General features: G+C 35.4%; 2 protein-coding genes across 4 annotated transcripts; both read left to right on the top strand.

The window, feature by feature from the left end:
* The first annotated feature begins 233 nt into the window (after positions 1–233).
* Positions 234–11,503, top strand: LOC112454459 (spore wall protein 1-like). Of its 3 annotated transcripts, none has more exons than XM_025015873.1 (7): positions 234–431; positions 5,171–5,319; positions 6,953–7,072; positions 7,352–7,649; positions 7,907–8,160; positions 10,346–10,477; positions 10,769–11,503. In XM_025015873.1, the coding sequence occupies exons 2-7, from the start codon at positions 5,209–5,211 to the stop codon at positions 10,865–10,867; spliced, it is 1,014 nt and encodes a 337-aa protein (XP_024871641.1). In that variant the 5' UTR covers positions 234–431; positions 5,171–5,208; the 3' UTR covers positions 10,868–11,503. The 3 variants fall into 3 exon arrangements, with proteins under 3 accessions (XP_024871641.1, XP_024871643.1, XP_024871642.1); XM_025015874.1 differs by lacking the exon at positions 234–431 and adding an exon at positions 4,256–4,322; XM_025015875.1 differs by lacking the exons at positions 10,346–10,477; positions 10,769–11,503 and adding an exon at positions 9,063–9,844.
* Positions 11,504–13,265: 1,762 nt separating this feature from the next.
* On the top strand, positions 13,266–20,840 carry LOC112454470. The gene is made up of 4 exons (XM_025015893.1): positions 13,266–13,419; positions 18,708–19,328; positions 20,150–20,461; positions 20,572–20,840. The coding sequence occupies exons 2-4, from the start codon at positions 18,708–18,710 to the stop codon at positions 20,656–20,658; spliced, it is 1,020 nt and encodes a 339-aa protein (XP_024871661.1). The 5' UTR covers positions 13,266–13,419; the 3' UTR covers positions 20,659–20,840.
* Positions 20,841–20,895: the final 55 nt, after the last annotated feature.

Genomic DNA, 20,895 nt, shown 5'->3' with positions numbered 1-20,895 from the left:
TTCGTTTCATGCGGCCAATTTCCCCGTTGCAACTTTCTTCGCGAACGGCGAACGCGTGCGGCCGCTCCTCGCCTTCGTTCCGCCGGATAGTCGGCAGCCGCGTATCAAAGTTTCGATCAATCGGCCGCGTCGCGTCGCGAACAAGCGGCCCTCGCGGCGTTTCGCGTTTCGGAAGTTTCTCTCCCACGACGACGCCCACTTCGCCCACCTTCGCATCGCGTTCGATGATCGAGAGGACGTGTTCGCGGCAAAGGTCGCGGTTACGTGTGTGATCGATCGCCCGGAGCCGATTGCAGGTGACACCATCGAGCGGTGCACGTCACCGATGAACCGTTGCGACAGTTTCACGAGTGTATCTTGCGGTTTTGGGCTCGGCGGGGAATCGAAAATTGCTGCCTGCGAGAAGGAAGCGACTCTGTGGGCGTACGAAGGTAGATGAAATTGCGAGTCAGACGTAAAACGAAACGAATTAATAAACAATTATATTGAAAGGAAAGTAAACTGTGAAGTTAATTAAACCGTACAATATATACTCAGTAATAAATATGTATAATCTGAACGTTCTTATTTCGTAGCAGGCGTTGATGAAATCTGCATTAATGCCATCTTTGTGACGTTCACTTAAATTCAATTTCGCAAGACACATACTTTATTTTATATATATTTCAATTTATTGCGGAATTATTTTCATCGGCTGATTGGATAAGCAAATGTAAATTCTTTTGATTAATTTATAAGATGAGTGAAAATTAGAAATCTACACGGCCATTGATGGTGAGATAAATTACGGCTTGACGAGAAAAAGTCAGGTTTGGCGAATGTAATCAAACGTGAAATTTAGCCGCCTCTTATATATACGCATATTTATCGCATTAAATATTGTAAATTTAACGTTAATTAAGAAGAATCTTAACAAACGTGACAAGAGGGACGTCGCGAAAGTCAACGTTCACGTTTGGACTCTCGTCTTTTCGTAACTCGTAATCGTAACTCCGAACAGCTATTCCTAAAACACAGCTTGAAATTTGTACTATGCACTCTTCTGCAATAAAATAAAACGCAGAAGACGATCGCAAAATGTTAAATACGTCAATAAATGTGCGTATATGTACATGTAAACGGTTGCAACATGTTAACACTGCTGCTGAAATATATGTACATTGTTGTTGAACGCGCGCGTTTACGTATGGCGTAAGTTACCTTTTTTTTCTTATTCGTATGCGACACCACTAAACCGTTCGATGCAATATTTAACATGTATATCTAATACTATTACAATTGTATCCTGGATCTTACAGATCCGAGGATATATGTATTAATTACGCGTAGAAAAAAAAAATTGCGCACACAAGGATACTGCTATTATCTCCTTTTACCTCTCGGCAATTGTCCTAGTTTGAACCTTTTTTTTGTAGAATTTTTTCTGCCGCGGTGAGTTCCGAGAGAAATTCGAGAAATAAAATTTCAGAAAACGAGGGATCGGCAATCGTTACGTCCATCGATTGCGCTTCCGGAAAGGCGCCGATGTAAATAATTTCGATCCACTTTTTGGGGAATGAGTCGGACACGTGCGCGATGGTTTTACGTAAGCCGGACTTTAATATGGCCCCCGAGTGAGCGTGGGATTTTCTGCTCTTCTTTTTACTTTCCTCCCGCAGGAGGAGGATTATCGAAGTGCGTTACTCTCTCTTTCATTGGAAAGTCACTCGATGTTTCTTCGGTTGCGGTTGAGATGCCGTATCCGTCTGGGCGCGTGTTCGCCGCGTGGCGCCACTTCACGAGTGCAGGCTGGACAGTCTGACCACAGAATATAGTCTTACTACTTACACGCCGATAAAGCTCTGTAGCACATCACAAAATAATTGATTTCAATCGGATACTCTCGAACGCTCGATTATCCGAAAAATATTCCAGTTGAAGAGCGATTTAATATTTTTCTTTTAATCGCTACGGATTGTATCTGAGATATCCGTGTATTTATCGGATAAACAATTTTATTGTAATTATTGTTACTAATTTGACATAAATTTTTAGTTACGATTCTTTATTTTAAAGCTAGATTATTATTACGACATTCAATTGTGAGAAATTGCATTGTTCTAGTCCATTTTTGAAGACCTGATTTCATCATCATGCAGAGCATACAAATGGCGATCTTAAATAGCGACGAAAGGAATCCATTGAGCAATTGGCCTAAAACAATTAACGGTTATCGATGCAGAACCTGTGTGTATAGAATAGTTTATAGCTGTTTTAACTCACGGCGTTATATAAACGCAATCTCCTAAGTGCATTCTAAGTGCATTCTAAAGGCGCATATCTCCAAATTTTTCGTGATGCTTTTTTTTTAACAAGTGTTCGGGCATAGAATTCCGATACCTTGGATTTTTTGTGTTACTCAATTATTATATATAGAAAAATAACTTCATCTGCCAGTGATTAAAACCGAATATTATTTTATTGCTCGACTAACTGGCACAATGTAAAAACTGCGTTTCGGCTCAAGGTTCGAGCCCTTCTCAAGTGCGGTCTAAAATTTACACACACAAACAACATTATACAATACAATAAATAAATATATATATATATATATATATATATATATATATATGACATAGAAATAAAGTCAATCATTATATATCGCTCAGAAAATATCGCAAAGAAATTATATTTGATTAGCCTTCAATTAAGTTTAGAGTGTCGAAAACGATGTAATGGTTAAATATAATATAACTACGAGTTTTATTGAGTTTAATTTAAAAGTTCTTGCTCCTTCCAATTAAGCGGCAACTGGCTTAGAGATTATTATTGCGAATTATATACGCAATATAAATGAATCTATATATCTTCTATCTATTTCTCTTTCGCGATTAAAAAGAGAAAATATCCGCAACGAACACGGGAGGCGTTCAATGACTAATGTTCATCAATTATTACATGCTGCATTTTTCAAAGCGCGTTTAAAATCAAAACGCTACCTTTTAGATTATGGTCAAGGCGAAAGGAGAGTTCATCTTGATTAACTCTTAGGAGCAAACCAGTGAGCACGATAATTACCAAAGAAATCTACAGCTGCGTATAACGATAATTAGCGATTGTAAAGATAGAAATAATTAATTTGATGTTAAACTAACAAAGTGAGGTGAGATTCCCTCAAGTAATTGTTCCAGTTTCCCAACTTTTGTTGGCAAATTATTAAACGTTATGACGTGATGCAAATATCGTAAGTAATGCATCATCTCTTTTATTCGTAGTTTTATAGCACTTGACGTGCCAGTCGTATTTTTGCAACATGCAAAATAACGAAGATAAATGGTTCCAATTTGGAGAAACTATTTCTTACGTAAACTAAATTCTCCAATTTTGTGTGAGATAATTTCAAAATAGCTTGAGAAAGTTTGAACGTAAATCATCAAGCTTTAAAATCACGCAATAATAACACTAATACGCATATTACACATGCAAGTTCTTGTATTCATACAATTGTGTAGGAATTATAATATTAATGGTGATTTTAGTCGTTTTCTTTTTTTTGAAGTTATTAATCTTAAAACCGTGTATACACGTGTATATACAGTAATATATTACTGAATTATGCATTCTATTGACTTACATAGCATGCTGCTAAACAATACTAAAAATTATGTAGTTTTCTCATATTTATATTTAAAGTTCTTTTATCACTTTAGGGAAAGATGATAATCAGGGAAATCATGCAGTAATATGGTAATTTCTGATTTCTCACACTTTATTGTTACTTACGCGCGAGGCGTGACGCTGGGATCGGTCACTAAATTATTGTTTACTTTTAACACAACAAAAGAAACACGTTCGAAAGTGAGGTACTTTCAAACTGGCACATCCTATAATTCTGTTTACATAATGATTATGTCAAAAAGTGATTTTTTTTCGAGACGAGGATTTTTCTTTCGTTAAATACCAAGTATCGGTATCTTCCGAGCTTACGAGCTGCGTAATTCAGTATACTTCGCAAGCTGAAATAATAACTAAGCGACCGCGACAGAAAAGTGGAAGAAGGGTGTTTCATTGGCGAGCGCTTTGGATGATGTCGGCTGCTGAGCGGGTTTCGCGAATGGAGTGAATTGGAGGGCGCCCCACCTGCGGGAGGCGAGGCTCGCCGGCGCGGTGTACGATTCTCGATTCTCGAAGGGGCACACATGCTCGCCTTCGTTTCCCCTTCGACTCCGTAAGACATCGGGACCTCCTTCACCGTGGTCCTCAAACGAGCCTCGCACTCCGCCAGGTACACAACTCACGCATTCGCTCGCTCGTACGCACTCGCTCGCCGCACCGGCACGCTCGTAAGTCCACCACGCAATCCCTTCACATACGTTCTGCTTTGACCGCCACGTGACTGACGTTCGCTAAGATCTCATTGATTTTCCTATTCTATCTAGAAAGAAAATCCGTTTGATTTGTACAAGTTGACATACAATTGAACACGTGTCAAGTGACAGTTCTTTTTCTTCTATGCTTGTTTCAATTATTTCCTCTCTTCTATTATGTACTTAAGCAATTGTTATACGAGCTAATCACTTATCCGTTCTTATAAATTACAGCGTATTAGTCAGCCAATCATTTTATGCTTGTAATTTGACGGTTAAGTCGAGAGCTGCTTGTTACTAATCTAGTCACTTGGTTATTTAAAATTGCGGCATATTATTTGGCCAACTCTTTTACATCTATAATAGTGTATAATAGTTAGCTAATTGACAGCTGCTTGTTATCGAACGCCTTTATAAATCTCGACTTTATTCCAATTTATTAAAAATTGTTCTTTACCTCTTGTAATTTTTTTCTCAATTATTGCAAAAGATAAATCTTCTTTAACGTTGTTATGCTTTAAATAAACTTTTTAAAAATATATTTATCGAAAATAGAAAATTCGATTTGCATAATCACATTTACATAACACGATTTGTCCGCATTTAATTCTTTTTTATTTCACTGAATTTATTGCACGGAATTTTTATCACCATTAATTATAGATTGTTTACAAAGTTGGATCAGTTTGGCTAAAAATTAATTTTTAATTGCTCCCAAGTTCGTTCAGGCACCCTTTCACTTCAAACATTCAACATTTACTTTCGATTTTATTACTACCGGGAATATCCTGCCGCCTCGTCAGACAGCTTTTTTATTCACGCAGACTGAATCGCAACAGACCAACCACGTGAAGAAGACACAATGCGAGTGTTATGTGCATTCTGCGGACTGTTTTTGGCCGTCGCCATTGTCAATTGCAGTCCTGTCGAGGATAAGAAGGAAGCGGAAGACGACCTTAGTCCGCTGAACGAAGTAAGTTCTTTAATTTATTTTTTCCTACGTTTAAAGTGCCGAAGCGACAACATGTGTTACACATTTAGATATTAAATGTTTTCTGATTTCTAGTCGTGTATGTGTCAAGAAAGTTATCAGGAGGGACGAATTGTTTAGAAAGTATAAAGAGAATGAAATGGAAGGAGAGCTCTGCAATCACGCACCTCGCTTTAATGAAGTGATTTGAATGCTGAAGTACTTGCGGAGAGCTATTGTCGATCTCTTATATCGAGAGTGGAGTTTTACAGTGCCATCACGCGCGTCCTTAGTTAGAGGTTCTTGAAAAGTTGAGACACGGAAAGCGTAAACGAATTTTTGATACGAGCGACTCCGAAAGAGTAAAGTAAACAAGAATTTGACGATCTATCGCGAATTTGACGATCACGCGACGTTTGCGTCCGTCCTTTCCTTCCTAAAGCGCAACGCATCGATTAAATGTGCTTATACCTTCACTCGGCCTAGTGAACACCTCGAAACACATTACCGGAGAAACAAAAAGACAAGTTTAACGCTTAGCAACGAAAGTGAAAGCAGCTGTCGCAAAAATTGTCCATTTGATAATTCTTCGTTAACCGATTAGGAAGTATGCAATCGAGAGGTGTATCTGGGTCAGCGCCAAATCTCGTATAGCTTATATAAATATTTATCTAGTAGATTAATTCAGGGGAAAGTATACTCTTCATCTTATGTCGCAACTTTCTTTTTTTTTTCTTCTTAGCAAGGGACTATCTTCAATTTTAGAAAATAAATTTATATTTATACAGTAATATTTAATCTGAACGGATTAAGTAACCAAGGTTATTATGAAAGAAGAAAATTTATTCGTCGTTGTAAGTCGAGAGGAAGACTAAAGGAAGATATCCCAAGATAAGAAGACTAACTAAAGAAAGATAACTGAACGTATTACGTTATAGCTAAACTCCGCTATACATTAAACGGTAAATGAGAGAAAAAGAGAGAGAAAAGGAAAACAGAGGACAAGGGATATACGAACGAGAGAGAAACATGATCTCGGAGAACGAGTCAAGAGTGAAAGTAGTCGGCGCTACCTGTACGAGTTCGAACACGGCTAGAAACGGATGCACGGATGTAACGAAATTCCTTCGAAACGTCGTTATACGCGCATCGGTCAATAAGCAACATTATCATTGTTCACGATCACGCGTTAATGTAACCGCGGTGTAATTCTGCTCGAGCAATACCCATAACATAACACATATCGACCTCGTTCTTCCAACGAAAGCAGCATATTGCATAACAGGGTTGCATGCACGTACGAAATTATAGTTTTAGAAAACTACATAAATATCGCGCGAAGCAATTGTAATAATTTTCCATTTTCTGCCAGACATATTGTAGATATTTCGTGCAAACATTATAGTGCAGGTTGATAATGTTATAACAAAATAGATAATATTTGACTAACAAATAAAGACGTAATGTAATTTTCATAAAATCCGTATGAAGAAAACTTCTTTCTGTAATAACGCATTTCATCATCGATCTCTTTTCTCTCTTAATTATGAATTTTAGCTTTAATTTGTTGCTTAATTTATACTATCTCTCTTTTAATTGACAGTCTTAAAGAAGCTTAATTTTATGATCCACATAGGTTCTCGTAGTCGAAGCTGATGAGGCGGCAGCTGATGATGGTGAAAGAGGCGATAGAGACAAGAGAAAGATTGGCATCAAGCTTGGAGTATCGAACGGCATCATTAACTTTGTGTTTGACGTAAGAATAATTAGCTAATTTTCTTCGCAAAATCTCTACTGTTCTTGTATACAGCAAGTTATAATATAATCTAAATTATAGTTATAATATAAATTCTAAAAAATATCTTGTGAAGGCTATAACTAGTAATTGTACACACACATTTAATTGAGACCGAATTGTAACAAAATCTCTTCTAAACTCAATATACATTTGCTTTTACTATTACTACATTTATACTTAAAAAATTTTTATACATAATATCATTACTGTTACTTTAACAAATGTATGTCTTTGTAGAAAGTGGATTCCTTCATAGACTCGAAAACAAAAGCACTCTCAGTTCTCGATGAATCTAACAAAGCGAAAAACGCTGTTTTTGGAATCGACAACAAGCATTCGGCTACATCGGAGTTTCTCAGCAAATTAGTAAATCAGAAGATTCAGGCTGCGACGGGTAGCATTGGGCCCATTATAAACAGTGCGACGACATTCTTCTCGGGTGCCTCCGCTGGCATCTCGAAAGCTCTAGCTGGGAAAATCGCGCCATTAAGCTCGCTTTCCGGCGGTCTTTCCGGCGGTGCGGGCGGCGGTGCAGGTACGTGGATTGCGAGAAACTTTCCAATTTGTTTCTTCAATCAGTTTTTAAGCAGAAATCTTTCATGGGTAAAAAAGACATTCTAAATCCAATAGGAATATTCGGGGATCAGATTTCTGACGAAAATAAATTATTTGTAAAACTTAAAACAATTAGTATTTCATCATTGATATATATGTATGTAAATACGCTTTTTTGAAACAGCATTTATTTTTATCGTCACCGTTTTACGTCACTTTTGACTGTTTCGCCTGTAGGACATGGAGACGCTAGTGGAGGATCCTCTGGATCGGCCTTTATCGGCAATCTCCTGACTCAGAAGATCGGCTCTTTATCGAGCCTGAGCCAAAGTAGCGGCGGTTTAGGCAGTTTAAGCGGCGGCTTAGGCGGTTTAAGCGGCGGTAGCAGTGGTAGCCCTGGAAGCGATTCTCATAGCGGAACTAACGGCGGCGCGGGCGGTGTGAGCGCCGGCGCTGGGATCAATCTCGGAGCTTTCGGCAATCTAGCAGGGGTAGGATCACAATAAGTTAATTTTGCCTTTATCTCTGTTAAACTGTGAATTCCTTTTTTAAAATACTTCTTTAATACTTTTTTAAATACTTTTTATAATTTTCTATACTCCCATATATGTTGCCTGTTGTCTGTCTGATACGTAATGCAAGCTGTCTCTGCTGGAATATGCGTCTTCGTAAGAAACCGGTGTACTACCTCGAAATATACGGATAACACGACGAATAATACGGTTTTCCTAGAAATTGTTCGGTGAACAGTATTTACTTAACAAACTCGGACGAGGGTGACTGTTACGCGACGTTGGTTGTAAGGCTATCGCTATTTGCAATGATAAACAGTTAATTGCAGCGCTGTACGATAAGGAGAGAAATTCCTGGTAACCGCATGTTTCTAAGTATTTTCTTTACATTTCAATTAGAATTCATCATCATGTCAAAATGCATTTCTTTACTTCTTTATAAGCTTTTTCATCAAGACTTTTGTACATTTATCTATTCATTTCATAATTATGGCCATTAATTGTTTCTCAATACACATTACTTACTAATTTTTCATTTTATTAGAAAAATGTGATACATTTAATAAAGTTACTAATCCTCGTGGAACTTCAATTTTTTTTATAACAATCAACACTGTAACACTGAATGCTGTTTCTATAATCTGCCATTGTACTTGCTTTGACACCTTTCTCCGTGCCTTGAAATTATAGAGTTATAAGTAACCTAATTAAATACAATAAAGAACCTGCTTTGCTAATCCCGTTGACACGCTTCATTGAACCTCCGGCTAATCGATGCTGCCGAGATAACTCCCTTTTAACCTCGGAAAGCGCCTTCACGAGAACAAGGCCTTCCAATCTTATATGTATATACCATTAACACAAGTATTGTACACAAACAGTACGATTATACGCCACCACAAGCGGCGTATTAAAGCGGCTTAAAGGCGGGCGGGATAAAACGGGATGCCGATGGGATGCGGAAAGGGAACGTTTGACTGCGGACTTTAGTGGCCCTGGACCAGCGACCGGCGACGTTTGCGAGAAGAAACTCACTTTGGAAAAAAAAGCGACAGACAACGAACGAACGTTTAAACACACCACGAGAAAATGGGACGGACGTCTAGCGGATTTCACTCTCAATGGAAGAGAGAATATGTGGGCGTTCCATGTAACACGGAATGTGAATTTCTGTTTTTAGCTGGGCTGAAAATCGGCAGAACCTCCTTTCTCACACTCTAGAAGCCCTTCTCTCTCATAAAAAAATCCCTATTTAAAGAATTCGAAAAATGAAAGGAAAGAGGAAAAAACGAAATTCTCCAGGAAACGCTCTCCTGACGAATCAACCCTCCCGGCCGAATCGTGTGGACTACGCTATGTTTAATATAAATTGTAGAAGAACTAGCGGCGTCAATCAATTCGCCGCCGTGAAAGCTGTAAATAATTTAAGAGCGAGAGGAACGAGAACGAACTCGTGGACTATTTGATATGTGTAAAACGATGTAAATAATGCATTCAGATACTCCATGACACGTAAAAAGAAATTAATATAAGACGGTGATGATGGTGTGATATAATGTTGATGTCAAATAAACTTACAATTATATTTTTGTCTACCATATACGGCGAGTTACAGATCATCATGCAGTCCCTCTCTAATGTATCCTTTCCCACATATTCCTTATTATCCTACCTGTAGAATTTATCTTTACGTACATTTATTCTAATATCTCTTAATCTATTTTTTTTAATGATTGGAGATTAATGATTAATGATTTCTCGTAATTGAGGTTGAGAATACTTTTCATTGCCATCTCTTTGAAGTATCGCTCACATAATTATCTTTCTATAAAAACAAAGTTTTTTTATGTAAATATATAATTGCTATCTAATTATAAAGAATTTTATTTCACGTATATCTGAATAAATATGGAATAAAATTGTAAATACAATAAATATATATGTACATAATTATAGTACTAGTGATTCACGTTTAAGAGTACTTTTTTATTTTTATTAAAACTACAAATAAAAATATTATAAAAAAAATATAATTATACAAACGGAATTCATATGTACTTTCACTCCTACATTTTCCCACGTGATGTTCTATTATCGCTATTCTAATAAGTAAAGACATATGCAATGAAGCAACAGCAAAGTATCTGATTGTATGTATTTGCAGAGAAGCATTACTACGGAGGATACCCCCGTGTTCGACAGGAATAGAGTGGCCTTGGATATACCGTCAAGCGCATTCGGCACTGGCTTCACCCTAGTAACAAACGTTAGCAAAGTGCTAAGCAGCGTAATCCTAGTAAGTACAATGCATATACATTAAATGCAACGCATACTAATAGGGGATATAGTGATTAGTTAATGATTGCTTTCCGCTAACGCGCAAGTCTAATTATAGGCTTCTTTTCTGTCATTATGATGAAATATTTTTCTAGTACAGCCTAATCGATTAGCATGTTCGAATCGCCCTTCACTCACCTCCTAGATTTACATCCGTTAAGAAAAAAAAATAAAAAGCAATTTATGTATTTTCGACAGAAGCAAAACTACTAATCTCCGTTATTTTTAACGAATGCTTACATTTTTTCAGAACTCAGCCCGTCGAACGGAGACGTTGTTAGAAATCTTCAAGCCGTTCTTCCGCGGTACATTCGCCATAAAGGGTCTACCATCGGATAAACCCAAATAAAGAGTTCCATTTTTATTCTTATACTACGAATGAATATTGCTCAACGATCGCCGTTCCTCGTTAGGAAACGTTCCACAAGTTCGAACCATGTTTTCTGGATAGATATCGTTGGTCAGAAGTTGTGAAAGCTATTCCAAAGCTCTGTTGATCGTAGACTATCTTAGATCTGAGATTTAGATAAGATAGAATTGCACTACTGTTCGTGGAGATTTCTTCGCTGCCGTTGTCTGATAATTGTTACTTATGACGCCATATTTTTGCCTCATATTTCATTTCCTACTTTTGCATACTTGTTATTTGCTTAATTATTTTTTTAAATGACTCGAAAATTGGCGTCGTAAGTCGAAGATACGCTTTTAATTACTAAAAGCGTAGATATATATTAAAATACATAGAGGAAATATAGATATTTATATAAATATGTACGTATACGAATTAAATGTATAAACATATTTTAGAAACAATTTAGTCAAATTTTAATTAATTAGCGTGTTAATAAGATACATGAAAAGAGCGACAATCAAACTGACTTACATGTCATAAAACAAGTTCTATTCTGCAATTACCTTACAATTATTCTTAAACAAATATAAAAAATTTTTAGAGTATTTCTTATTTATTAGTTTTTCACTTAATATATTGCCATAATAATTTACATAATAAGAAAATATTGTTACGTTAGACTTTTTATTTTATGATGATATATTACTTGGGTGTGATTGTGCGACGAGAAGGCAACTTCTTATTTATTAATATTTTATACTACTATTTATAATGCTAATAGTTTATTACGCAACAAGCAGATCGCATAAAAATTTCGCATTAATAACGTGTATGTCATAATACTTAATGATTTACCTAGACAACCGCGCGTATCATACAAGATCAAGTGGTCAGAGGGTCGCATCTCGCATCTAGTGACAACGACAACGCGACCATGTAACATTTTGCCATTCACATAACGAGGACACTTGAAGTAGATGTAACGCTTTGCAAAACAAAGTCCTCGTGTATGTTAAGCAATAATGATATACTATTATCGACGAAATAAAACATTTATTTCTTTAAATTAAGTTACCGAAACATGTGTTAATTGAAATATTATTTGTTCTTTGTTGTTGTGATGTACTAGAAGTTAATTACTAGATACGCATTAATAAAATTAAATAATGAAATTAGAAAAAGCCTGCGTTTGATGAATATTCCTTTAAACTTTCATATAGTTATATTATTTAATATTTATTTAATAAAAAAAAACAAAACTATGCCGCTATGATACACAATCAAATTTTAATATTGAGCTGCCTAAGATCTAAGCTTAGACCGAAAATGGCTTGTATCTTATTCGATTGTATATTATTTGTTATTTACATGCAATCTATGTGGCGACATCAGACTAAAGGCAAAAGCATTTTGCGTAATTCTTAGATCGGCGACCTGTTGCAGGATTATATCCTTTTGACGAGGAAATTAATGAGGACGTATAGCATAGTGCGAAAATAAACCGTGGCGTGCAAAGTTCGAGAAAAAATTGCGACATATGCCACGATGAAGAAGGAACGTAGGTAAAAAGATTCAAGGATTTTAACAAACAAGCGACGATAGCGCGACGCATTTAAATAATCCATGCAATTTAAATAAATAATCAACGCAACGCATACGTAATTTACGTAACACGTGCCGCACGAAAATGGTATATGTCATATATTTCACATTTAATATCTTTTAATTCTCATGAATTTTATTTATACAACAACTATTATACAAATATTTATATTCTGAATAATCGTGACAAATAAAACATAAAATAAAACATAAAATAAACAAGAATTAGGAGAACTTCCTCAGAATCTTAATTTGTTGTTGCAACTCGTGTAACTCTGACGTATTATTTGCATCTCATACATAAGCGCTATTCTAGATAACAAAAATATAGCGCATAATATTTTAGCAAAATTAAAATACGACATAAATAAGTATTATAATATATAATTATTTTATAAATAGTAATAATTGTATAACATTGAATTAAAAACGTAAAGAATTGTTAATTATGATATAAATTTAAAAAAAATGTAAATATATAAAGACCCTAAACATATATTTAGAAAATTTGATAATCGAATATTCACAGATGTTATTTAATTGTAATTATTTAATTACGATAATTTTCTAATTATCAAAATGACAACGCTGAAAGTTGAACGTCGCTCCTTCTACCGAACGCTCTCTGCGACATTTTGTTTGTGCAATAGCGGAACCGCTGAAGAATTTCGTTAATTTGTTCCGTTTACACGGAGCATACGTAAGACATATGAGGAAAAATGTTGACGACCTTCGAGACCGATTCGAGGTATCGAGAGACGGAGAGAAATCATCTCAGTAGTGTTGGCTCCGTCGTCCGGCAAGATGCACTTTTCACTTCATCTACTGCGCTTAGCGTAGATGACACGAGAAAGAACGTGTGACATAAACATACATCGGTGTGATATAATAATAGCACGAAAGCACTAACAATCTCCTAAGAAAGATAATATCTGCTCAACAAAAAGGTAAGATAGGTTTAATTATATTCATAAATATATTATATCTTCTTTTTGCACCGAATATCGAATTGTAAATTGCATTATTGCATTTAAATTATAATTCAAGATACAATTTTTATTCAGTACGAATTACGCTTTTCTATAAAATTTTCCGAGCTGCAAAGTGACTGTTTCTGTATCAAAAATTATGAAACCGGAATTAGCCACACCGGCTTATGATTTATTAATGTCGACGAATGTTTTTCCTTTTTTTTTCCTTTTCATGCCTGTTTCCAAACGGAAATATTGCTTCATATTCGTCAAATAAAATACATAAGACCGATAAAACAAATTGTCTAATATACTTATCACGCAATATATAAGTGCCGCGCTTGCGTGTGAACAAATTGCACGTTATGCTTTTTTTATATTTTGCATTTCTGTGCGACATGGGTACGGGTAAGAAACGTGAGCAATCAGTTAACGATTGACGTAGTGATGTCGTGAAGTTTGCATCTCTAAGGTTTGCTTTTTACAAACAAAAATGTAAGTTTACTAGGAAATATATTAGTATCTAATCATTTTTTAACGACGATTTCATGAGTGAGAACAATGTTCGATCAAACAGTGATATTATCGAATAATTTGCTCAAATGACACCATTATATTGCAATAATTGTGCCGACATATGTAGAAGAGAATAATTATTGTAATAATACAACGTAACATAATAATAGTTTTGCAGACTGTCTTATATAAGTTTTTATAAGCATCAAAGACAGATTTTATTTCAAGATAAACATGAAGTAAAAACTGAGTTAAAGAGTCTACAGGTAAAAAATTTCAGACGAGTCTTCTTCGAATTTAAAATACTTATCAGTCAATTTTAAATATAATAATAATTTTTTGTGATTATTATAGAAAAATAGTATTTTTTTTACGACAGTGTTGCTAAATTCTAATTTTAAATTGCAAATCAAAATTCTTTTCCTCCTGCGTTTTAAATGTGAAATCTTGAATCTTCCCAGGTAGAACAATAGTCACAATAAGCAAGTCACAATAAAGTCAAAATGATGTTAAAATGACGACAAAATGACGATTTCTGATCATTTTACCTTTCTGATTATTTTACTATTATCTTGACGTCATTTTGACTTTATTGTAATTTTATGTTCTACCTGGATTGCATTATGTGAAATATTTCAAAATTCTATTTGTCTACTAATTACAATCTTCAATAAAATACAATTTTATGCTAATAAGGAATCAAACGCCATTTTCAATGTTTAATTCTGTATTGCAAAATGAGCGTAAAGGCCTGTTGTACATTATGCAAAAATAATTAATCCAACTCTTATCTGTAACGTGCTGTCCCCTGGAGACACAAGAACCAACCTGCCAACTGCATAAAACATATTTTTAAAAACACATATAACACGTGAAAAGAAAACGTAACATAAAAAAACGCATGTAACAAATAGAATTGTATTCGATAAGGACTATAGTTCAATTATTATATTTAAGATATTGTTGGCGCAGAATTTTATTTCCAATGTTTCGCGAAATTTGCACTAGCGAAAAAGTACGGTTTTGGACTTGGTTCCGCATTGCAGAACTACGTCCAATTATAAGCTAATGACCGTCCGGTCAAGGCCAAGTTTTTATAGAGAGGTCTTTAACACGTAGGCGCAGCTTACACGCGACTGTAACTTACAATGTAGCAATTTATCAAGACGGTATCTTCACATCTCGTCTGTATATTGTCATTAATTTTAATTAGCTGTAATAATTTATCTTATAAGGTTATTTTTTTTTCCACCGCGATCAGTAACTTGCCATTTTACTTGCCTAATTTTAAATTCGTTATTTTAAGTTGTAACTTTAAGCAGCACTCGATATACGGTATAATACGGACGACTCTCAAGGAAATCTTTTTATATTGCAAATAATTATTTAATTGTTAAGCATGTAACAAGGAAATAGAAATTATTTCACAGCAAACAATTACCAAGTCTTCGTCTTGTCTTGTTCCGCATTAGATCACAATTGCGCTACAAATACAGACGGTAAATAAGTAGAGGCATGCATAGACACGCAAAGCGATAGATAAGTATTGACATAGACACATACCAGGGAAGTACTGACATTTTCTTACATAAGCCAAACGTACGAAAAGAGATGTATGTACAGTTACGTGTACGTAACCACGTGCAATTCCATCTATACGTTTTCAAATTGAATTTCGTGTCAAACCGAACAAATTTATAGCGAAAAGATCTGACGCTCGAGTACAATTATTTTCTCACTGCGTTGCACAGTATATTTTGTCAATTGCTAAATATAAATAACATGTTTAACATTTTTCGCGATTTTTACAACATTTTTCCTCTATGTTATGCAAAAGAAAATTTTGCAAAAGTTCATTATCATTATTTTATGTAATTTGGATTTATTATTTGGATAGCGAAGGAACGTTTCAGTGCAAACAAACTTGTGTCATTTATACGCACGCCATTTGCAGCGAGTTAATTAACGATAAGTGAACCTAGTAATCAGAGCGTGTCACGAAAATTTAATGACATATCAACGAAACCGGCCTAAATGTAAAAAAAAAATTACTGTAAGAATGCAATCACGTGGCATACGCAATTTTTATCGATACATTGTACTAAAAGATATATATTTTTTTTAATTTTAACTTACTTGAATATATCTCTTTATTTCTCAATTGTTAAGATATGTAATGTTAAATGTTAAAGTATAAAGAGTTAATTTATTTAATATTTTTTGACAATTAATGCTTGTAAAAGAAACGATAAAGGAAGAGATTGTACATCATGACAATGATGCATTGCTTACCTAATCTTTCCTTAAACTCATACCATTACCATAAAAAATACATACTGGCACGTATAACGGAACCGATCTCGATTACGTGTGTGATTACGAAGAGTGAAAGTGAAAGATGGAAGTCGTTTCGCACTGTAGTCCACGTGGACCTGAACCTCAGGCAGGTTTTCGAAGGCAAGGACGGCTAAGTATCGCGGTTACTGATCTCCGGACAGGATGGCGTGTAATCATTTATCGTGACAGATTTTAGTGTCCTAATATCGTGCTACTGTGATAAAAAAGGAATATATCCACCGATTTGTCAATCTTTAGGTGCCAGACAAAAAATTGAATCAGTGTCAACGTGCAACAAGTTCCGCAGTTCGTGATTTTAATTTTAATTATAGATTTTGTAAGTTTGCAACAGTTTTTCTTTGGTTAAAGTGTCAATATGCATAAATTACTTTTGAGAACTTTTTGCAAGCAAATCTTCACGAAGATACTAACAATCATCTTTCTTTGTTAATCTCCGGTAAACTTTCAATAAAAATTTTTGTTTGATAAAGTTTGGTGTTACAATTATATATTGGGAATGTCAAAGTTAAGACTGCAAATTCTGGAACACCATGTATTTCTAATCAATTTTAAAATCTTGGTTTTCTTAGATAATAAAATTCATGTTCCCCCCTTAGTTTCTCTACGTCGTTCCTTCATACAAAGAAGATCGTGGAATGCAGAGAAGGTGAAATTTGTCGCATCTAAAAATAGTACACGTGGTTCGTTAAAACCCGATTGTGCCCAATAAGGCGGCTGGCCGAGCACGATATAAGTGATCCACTTAAATCGTTTCACGTACGCTTGCATTTTCGCAATCGATAGAAATCTTCGTGCGATATATTATACTTCATGGAAGTAGAAAGTCTTACAAAGTTTACTTGGGTCTGTGTGTATATGGCATGTGCAGTGTTCAAGATACTGCAGCACCAGAATCGCTTCAAAAATTACCGCGACGTAATCAGTCACCGTGGACGCTCGATTAATATTATTCAATAACCGCGTCGTCGCTAATGAATATTAAACATTACATAGCTACAAGATTCGCACAAGTAATTTTCTTATGAGTGGCTCGCAATACCTGAAACCTAAAATAATTAACTAATAATTTTTCGCGAATATCTCATATGCGTTTAGCAATTTCCTGCTGTCAATAAAACATCGATCATCTATAAAGTGAAACGCTAGAAGTCCCGAATTTTCGACAGCGTTAAAACATCATCGGATATTCATCGGGCTTCATTGTTTCACCACAGCCAAGTTGGCCCACCATTAATTCGGTGCACGCGTTACGCGTTCATGTCACGTACTACGAAGAGGTTCGAAATGGATCGTCGAAATCTTCGAACGATCCTCGCGGAAGCGAATCGCCGGTATTGTCCGGTAGTCAGGTTCGATCAACGCCGAGGGCCATCGACCAGCTAACAGTTGTACATCGCGATCGCCGTGTTAGGTCGAAGGGAAGCAATTTTCCGAACGATCGTGCGTGAAGGAACGATAGAAACTGCCGTTTTGTTGCCGCAAACCATGAGTGACGCATAGATTATCCAGCGGAAAAGGTTTCGGAATCGAGACTCTCTTGCGTAAAGATTTGAAATTAATATCGTTTCAAGAGGCACTTTAAAGCAGTCAGCTTATGAGTGTCGAAGAAGGTAGAATGCTGAGTGATTGAATAGTTATTGAAGAAATGTACGTGCGCTCGAAGAGAAGAAACATTTTAGAACGTGTGTCTGGATTTAGAAGCCATTGCTGTCAATGTAAGTCAACAAGTATAAATTTATTGCTTGAAGACAGATTATTTTAATAAATTACTTAATAAATTACGGACAGCCAGAAGAAATCCTTATTTACAAATTAAAAATTAAACGTTTTTTTTAAACCAAATTGTAAGTACTGATCGAGGTACGTTTTTTTTCCCAAAAATATGACAAGTTACATAATTAATTTAGTGAGTAATGGATCGTAGCAGTTACAAGCGTTTCGTTCCTCAAATTATAATTTACAATTTTCCTGTTGTGGTTTTCCTTCGACGAACCTTTCCTTTCCTTATTTCTCTAAATGATGACAGTCGATTTACGTAATAACTGCAGGTTCTTTTTCGTGCATCACAGTCATCGTTCAACTCTCACTGCGTGATGTTTCTTCGGTCCCGTGAAATGCAGTTTTAGAACTTCATGTCTGTTATGAAATATTCTTTATACGTAATATTTAATATACGTAATAACTTATTTTTATTACATTATATTAACGTTCGACAAATGTGTAATTGAACAACTATCCTCTATTTTTGCAAATATTTCTATAATAGACAGTTTTCTGAAGATTTTCTTTTACAAATTTAAACATCTTAATTTCTTCGTCAATAATTTGTTTTCCCTGTTAGTTTCCTCTAATATGTATTCTTAATCTCACGAATATTTTCTTTCTTGCAGATGGCCATATCATCGATCAATTCCTTTGCAGCCAGATGGCTGCTCCTCTGCTTGATCATCCCATTTTATAGCGGAGCTGAAAGGTCAGATTGGGTTTCTTACGAAATTGACCCCGTGTATTACCAATTTCGACCAACACAACCAGAACCAGTTTCTTTGGAAGAACAGTTTCATTCTAATATCCCAAAACCTCCACAGTACAACGTTTATCATCCTAAGTATAATTCAGTGCAGTCTCGAATACCTTTGAAGGAGCGTCATTCGGAAGGCAATGTGAAACTAAATGCGGCAAGATCCATGCCGGAAAACCAGCTAGGAGAAGTATACAGATCATATTATTATTCTCAGTCTGCTGAAAATCGAGGGACTTCTAAAGAAGAAAGCGCTGCGCGATTAGAGCGCGAAAAGACTCGAGAAATAGACGAAGAAATTATGAAGAAAATGAACATGTTAGACAAAATGTTGTCCGAGGAGAATGACATCGAAAAGATTGAAAAGAACACAGTTGAAGATGGAATCATCGCGGAAATGAACATCTCTGAAGAGACGAAAAGAGTTGTCAGGCAAGTTCGCAGGCGTCGGCCGGGATTCTTCTGGACCCTGGCAAGACTTACTTTTGAGGTAAAAAAATATATATACGTATATATATAATACATTATATATATATGAAGTATATCTATATATAGGTATATCGCACTTTTAGAAGCGTACTGTAACAACTAAAAAATTTCGATTTTGAGTCAGGCCTATATATAAAAAGTATGTCTAAAATGTTACCTATACGTGCTATAATGAGTGCTTTCCAGTTAACGACACAAGTCGACACAAGTCGTCACTCTATCTTTGTTGTTCACTAGATGTTGAAAAAAGACAGAATAACGCTTGCGTCGACTTGTGTCGCTAAATGAAAATCACCCAATAGTGTATGTCACAAGTCACATGCGAAATCCGCTACACGGGATAGAAGTGTCGTTATTCTTTTAAACCGGTTATGTTGCGGTCGCTGGTTTAATAGTGTCATAAATAAATTGACAAATCACACCAGACCTTTTCAAGAAAGAGTATAAGTTTCATTATAGCAAAATATCGTAATTGCAATTGCGTTAGCTATCTCACAATTCAAAAAATTGAATTAAATTTGTTTTTTCTCTCTCCTGAAAATTGTGACAGTGTTCTTCTAAAGATGCGATATATATTTTGTGACATATATTAATTGCGAAACTTAATTATAAGCGTTGTTAAATTATATACCTGTCAGAATCTTAACAATATCTACAGAATATCTGCGATATAGCGAGCGATTTTTTTTTAACAGACAACTAATTTTATTTTTTTTTATTAATTAACAAAATATTGAAAACAGATATTCTTATCTCGAGCTTTAAGCCGTAAGAGAAAGTGAAAGTTTCTCTGCGGTCGACTGATGTTCCGTTTCATTTCAGACGTACAACGATACGCGATCGGCGATCCAACAAATTAGTAATATCATTAATCAGAGCATCGAACCGGATCCGACTACACTACGGCCAGTCAGTAGTCATCCGTTGATAGCTGCCGATGCGACAACAACAATCGCACCGTCGATTGATCAAGGTAACACGTCCAGCGACGTGGCAGGTGTTAACGCAACGACGACAACTTCGACCACGCAGGCACCTTTCAGACTCACGCCAACCAACTTGCAAAATTTGATTAGAAGAAATTTGCGTGGTTTAGTAAGGCTCTTCAATATCGAATGGCAGGATGCCCTGAATGTGAGTCTTCACTATATTCGTTTCTTTCATTATTTTCCTTTCGACATATCTTATCGAACTATTAATTGTTTAGTAATCTTTATTATAGTCTCAATAAATTAATCTTTCAGCAATCAGACGTAAATGTAAGAGAATTTCAAAAGGATCTAGGGAATCAAGTAGGCAGTTTTCTGCAGGATAACCCAAACGCTTTTTAAACGTAACGAAGACAGCGAAGAAGAATTAAATAGATGGTGAAGTAAACGTTAAGGCCAAAAAGTTCCAAACTGTGTATAATATAGTGATCTATTTATAATAAGGCTAAATTTTTTAATTTAGCTAAAGAGTTTTATCAGCCTCTGAAAATAGTATTTTAATTTTTAATAATATCTGCATTTAATATTTATACAATAGCTTAGTTTTCAAGTAGAAAAAATAGATTTATGCAAAGATAT

This window comes from Temnothorax curvispinosus, unplaced genomic scaffold (assembly GCF_003070985.1).
Source record: "Temnothorax curvispinosus isolate PA1 unplaced genomic scaffold, ASM307098v1 QBEX01005075.1, whole genome shotgun sequence".
Taxonomy (NCBI): Eukaryota; Metazoa; Arthropoda; class Insecta; order Hymenoptera; family Formicidae; genus Temnothorax; species Temnothorax curvispinosus.
Note: the sequence above shows the minus strand (reverse complement) of the source record. Positions and strands in the feature narration are given on the sequence as shown.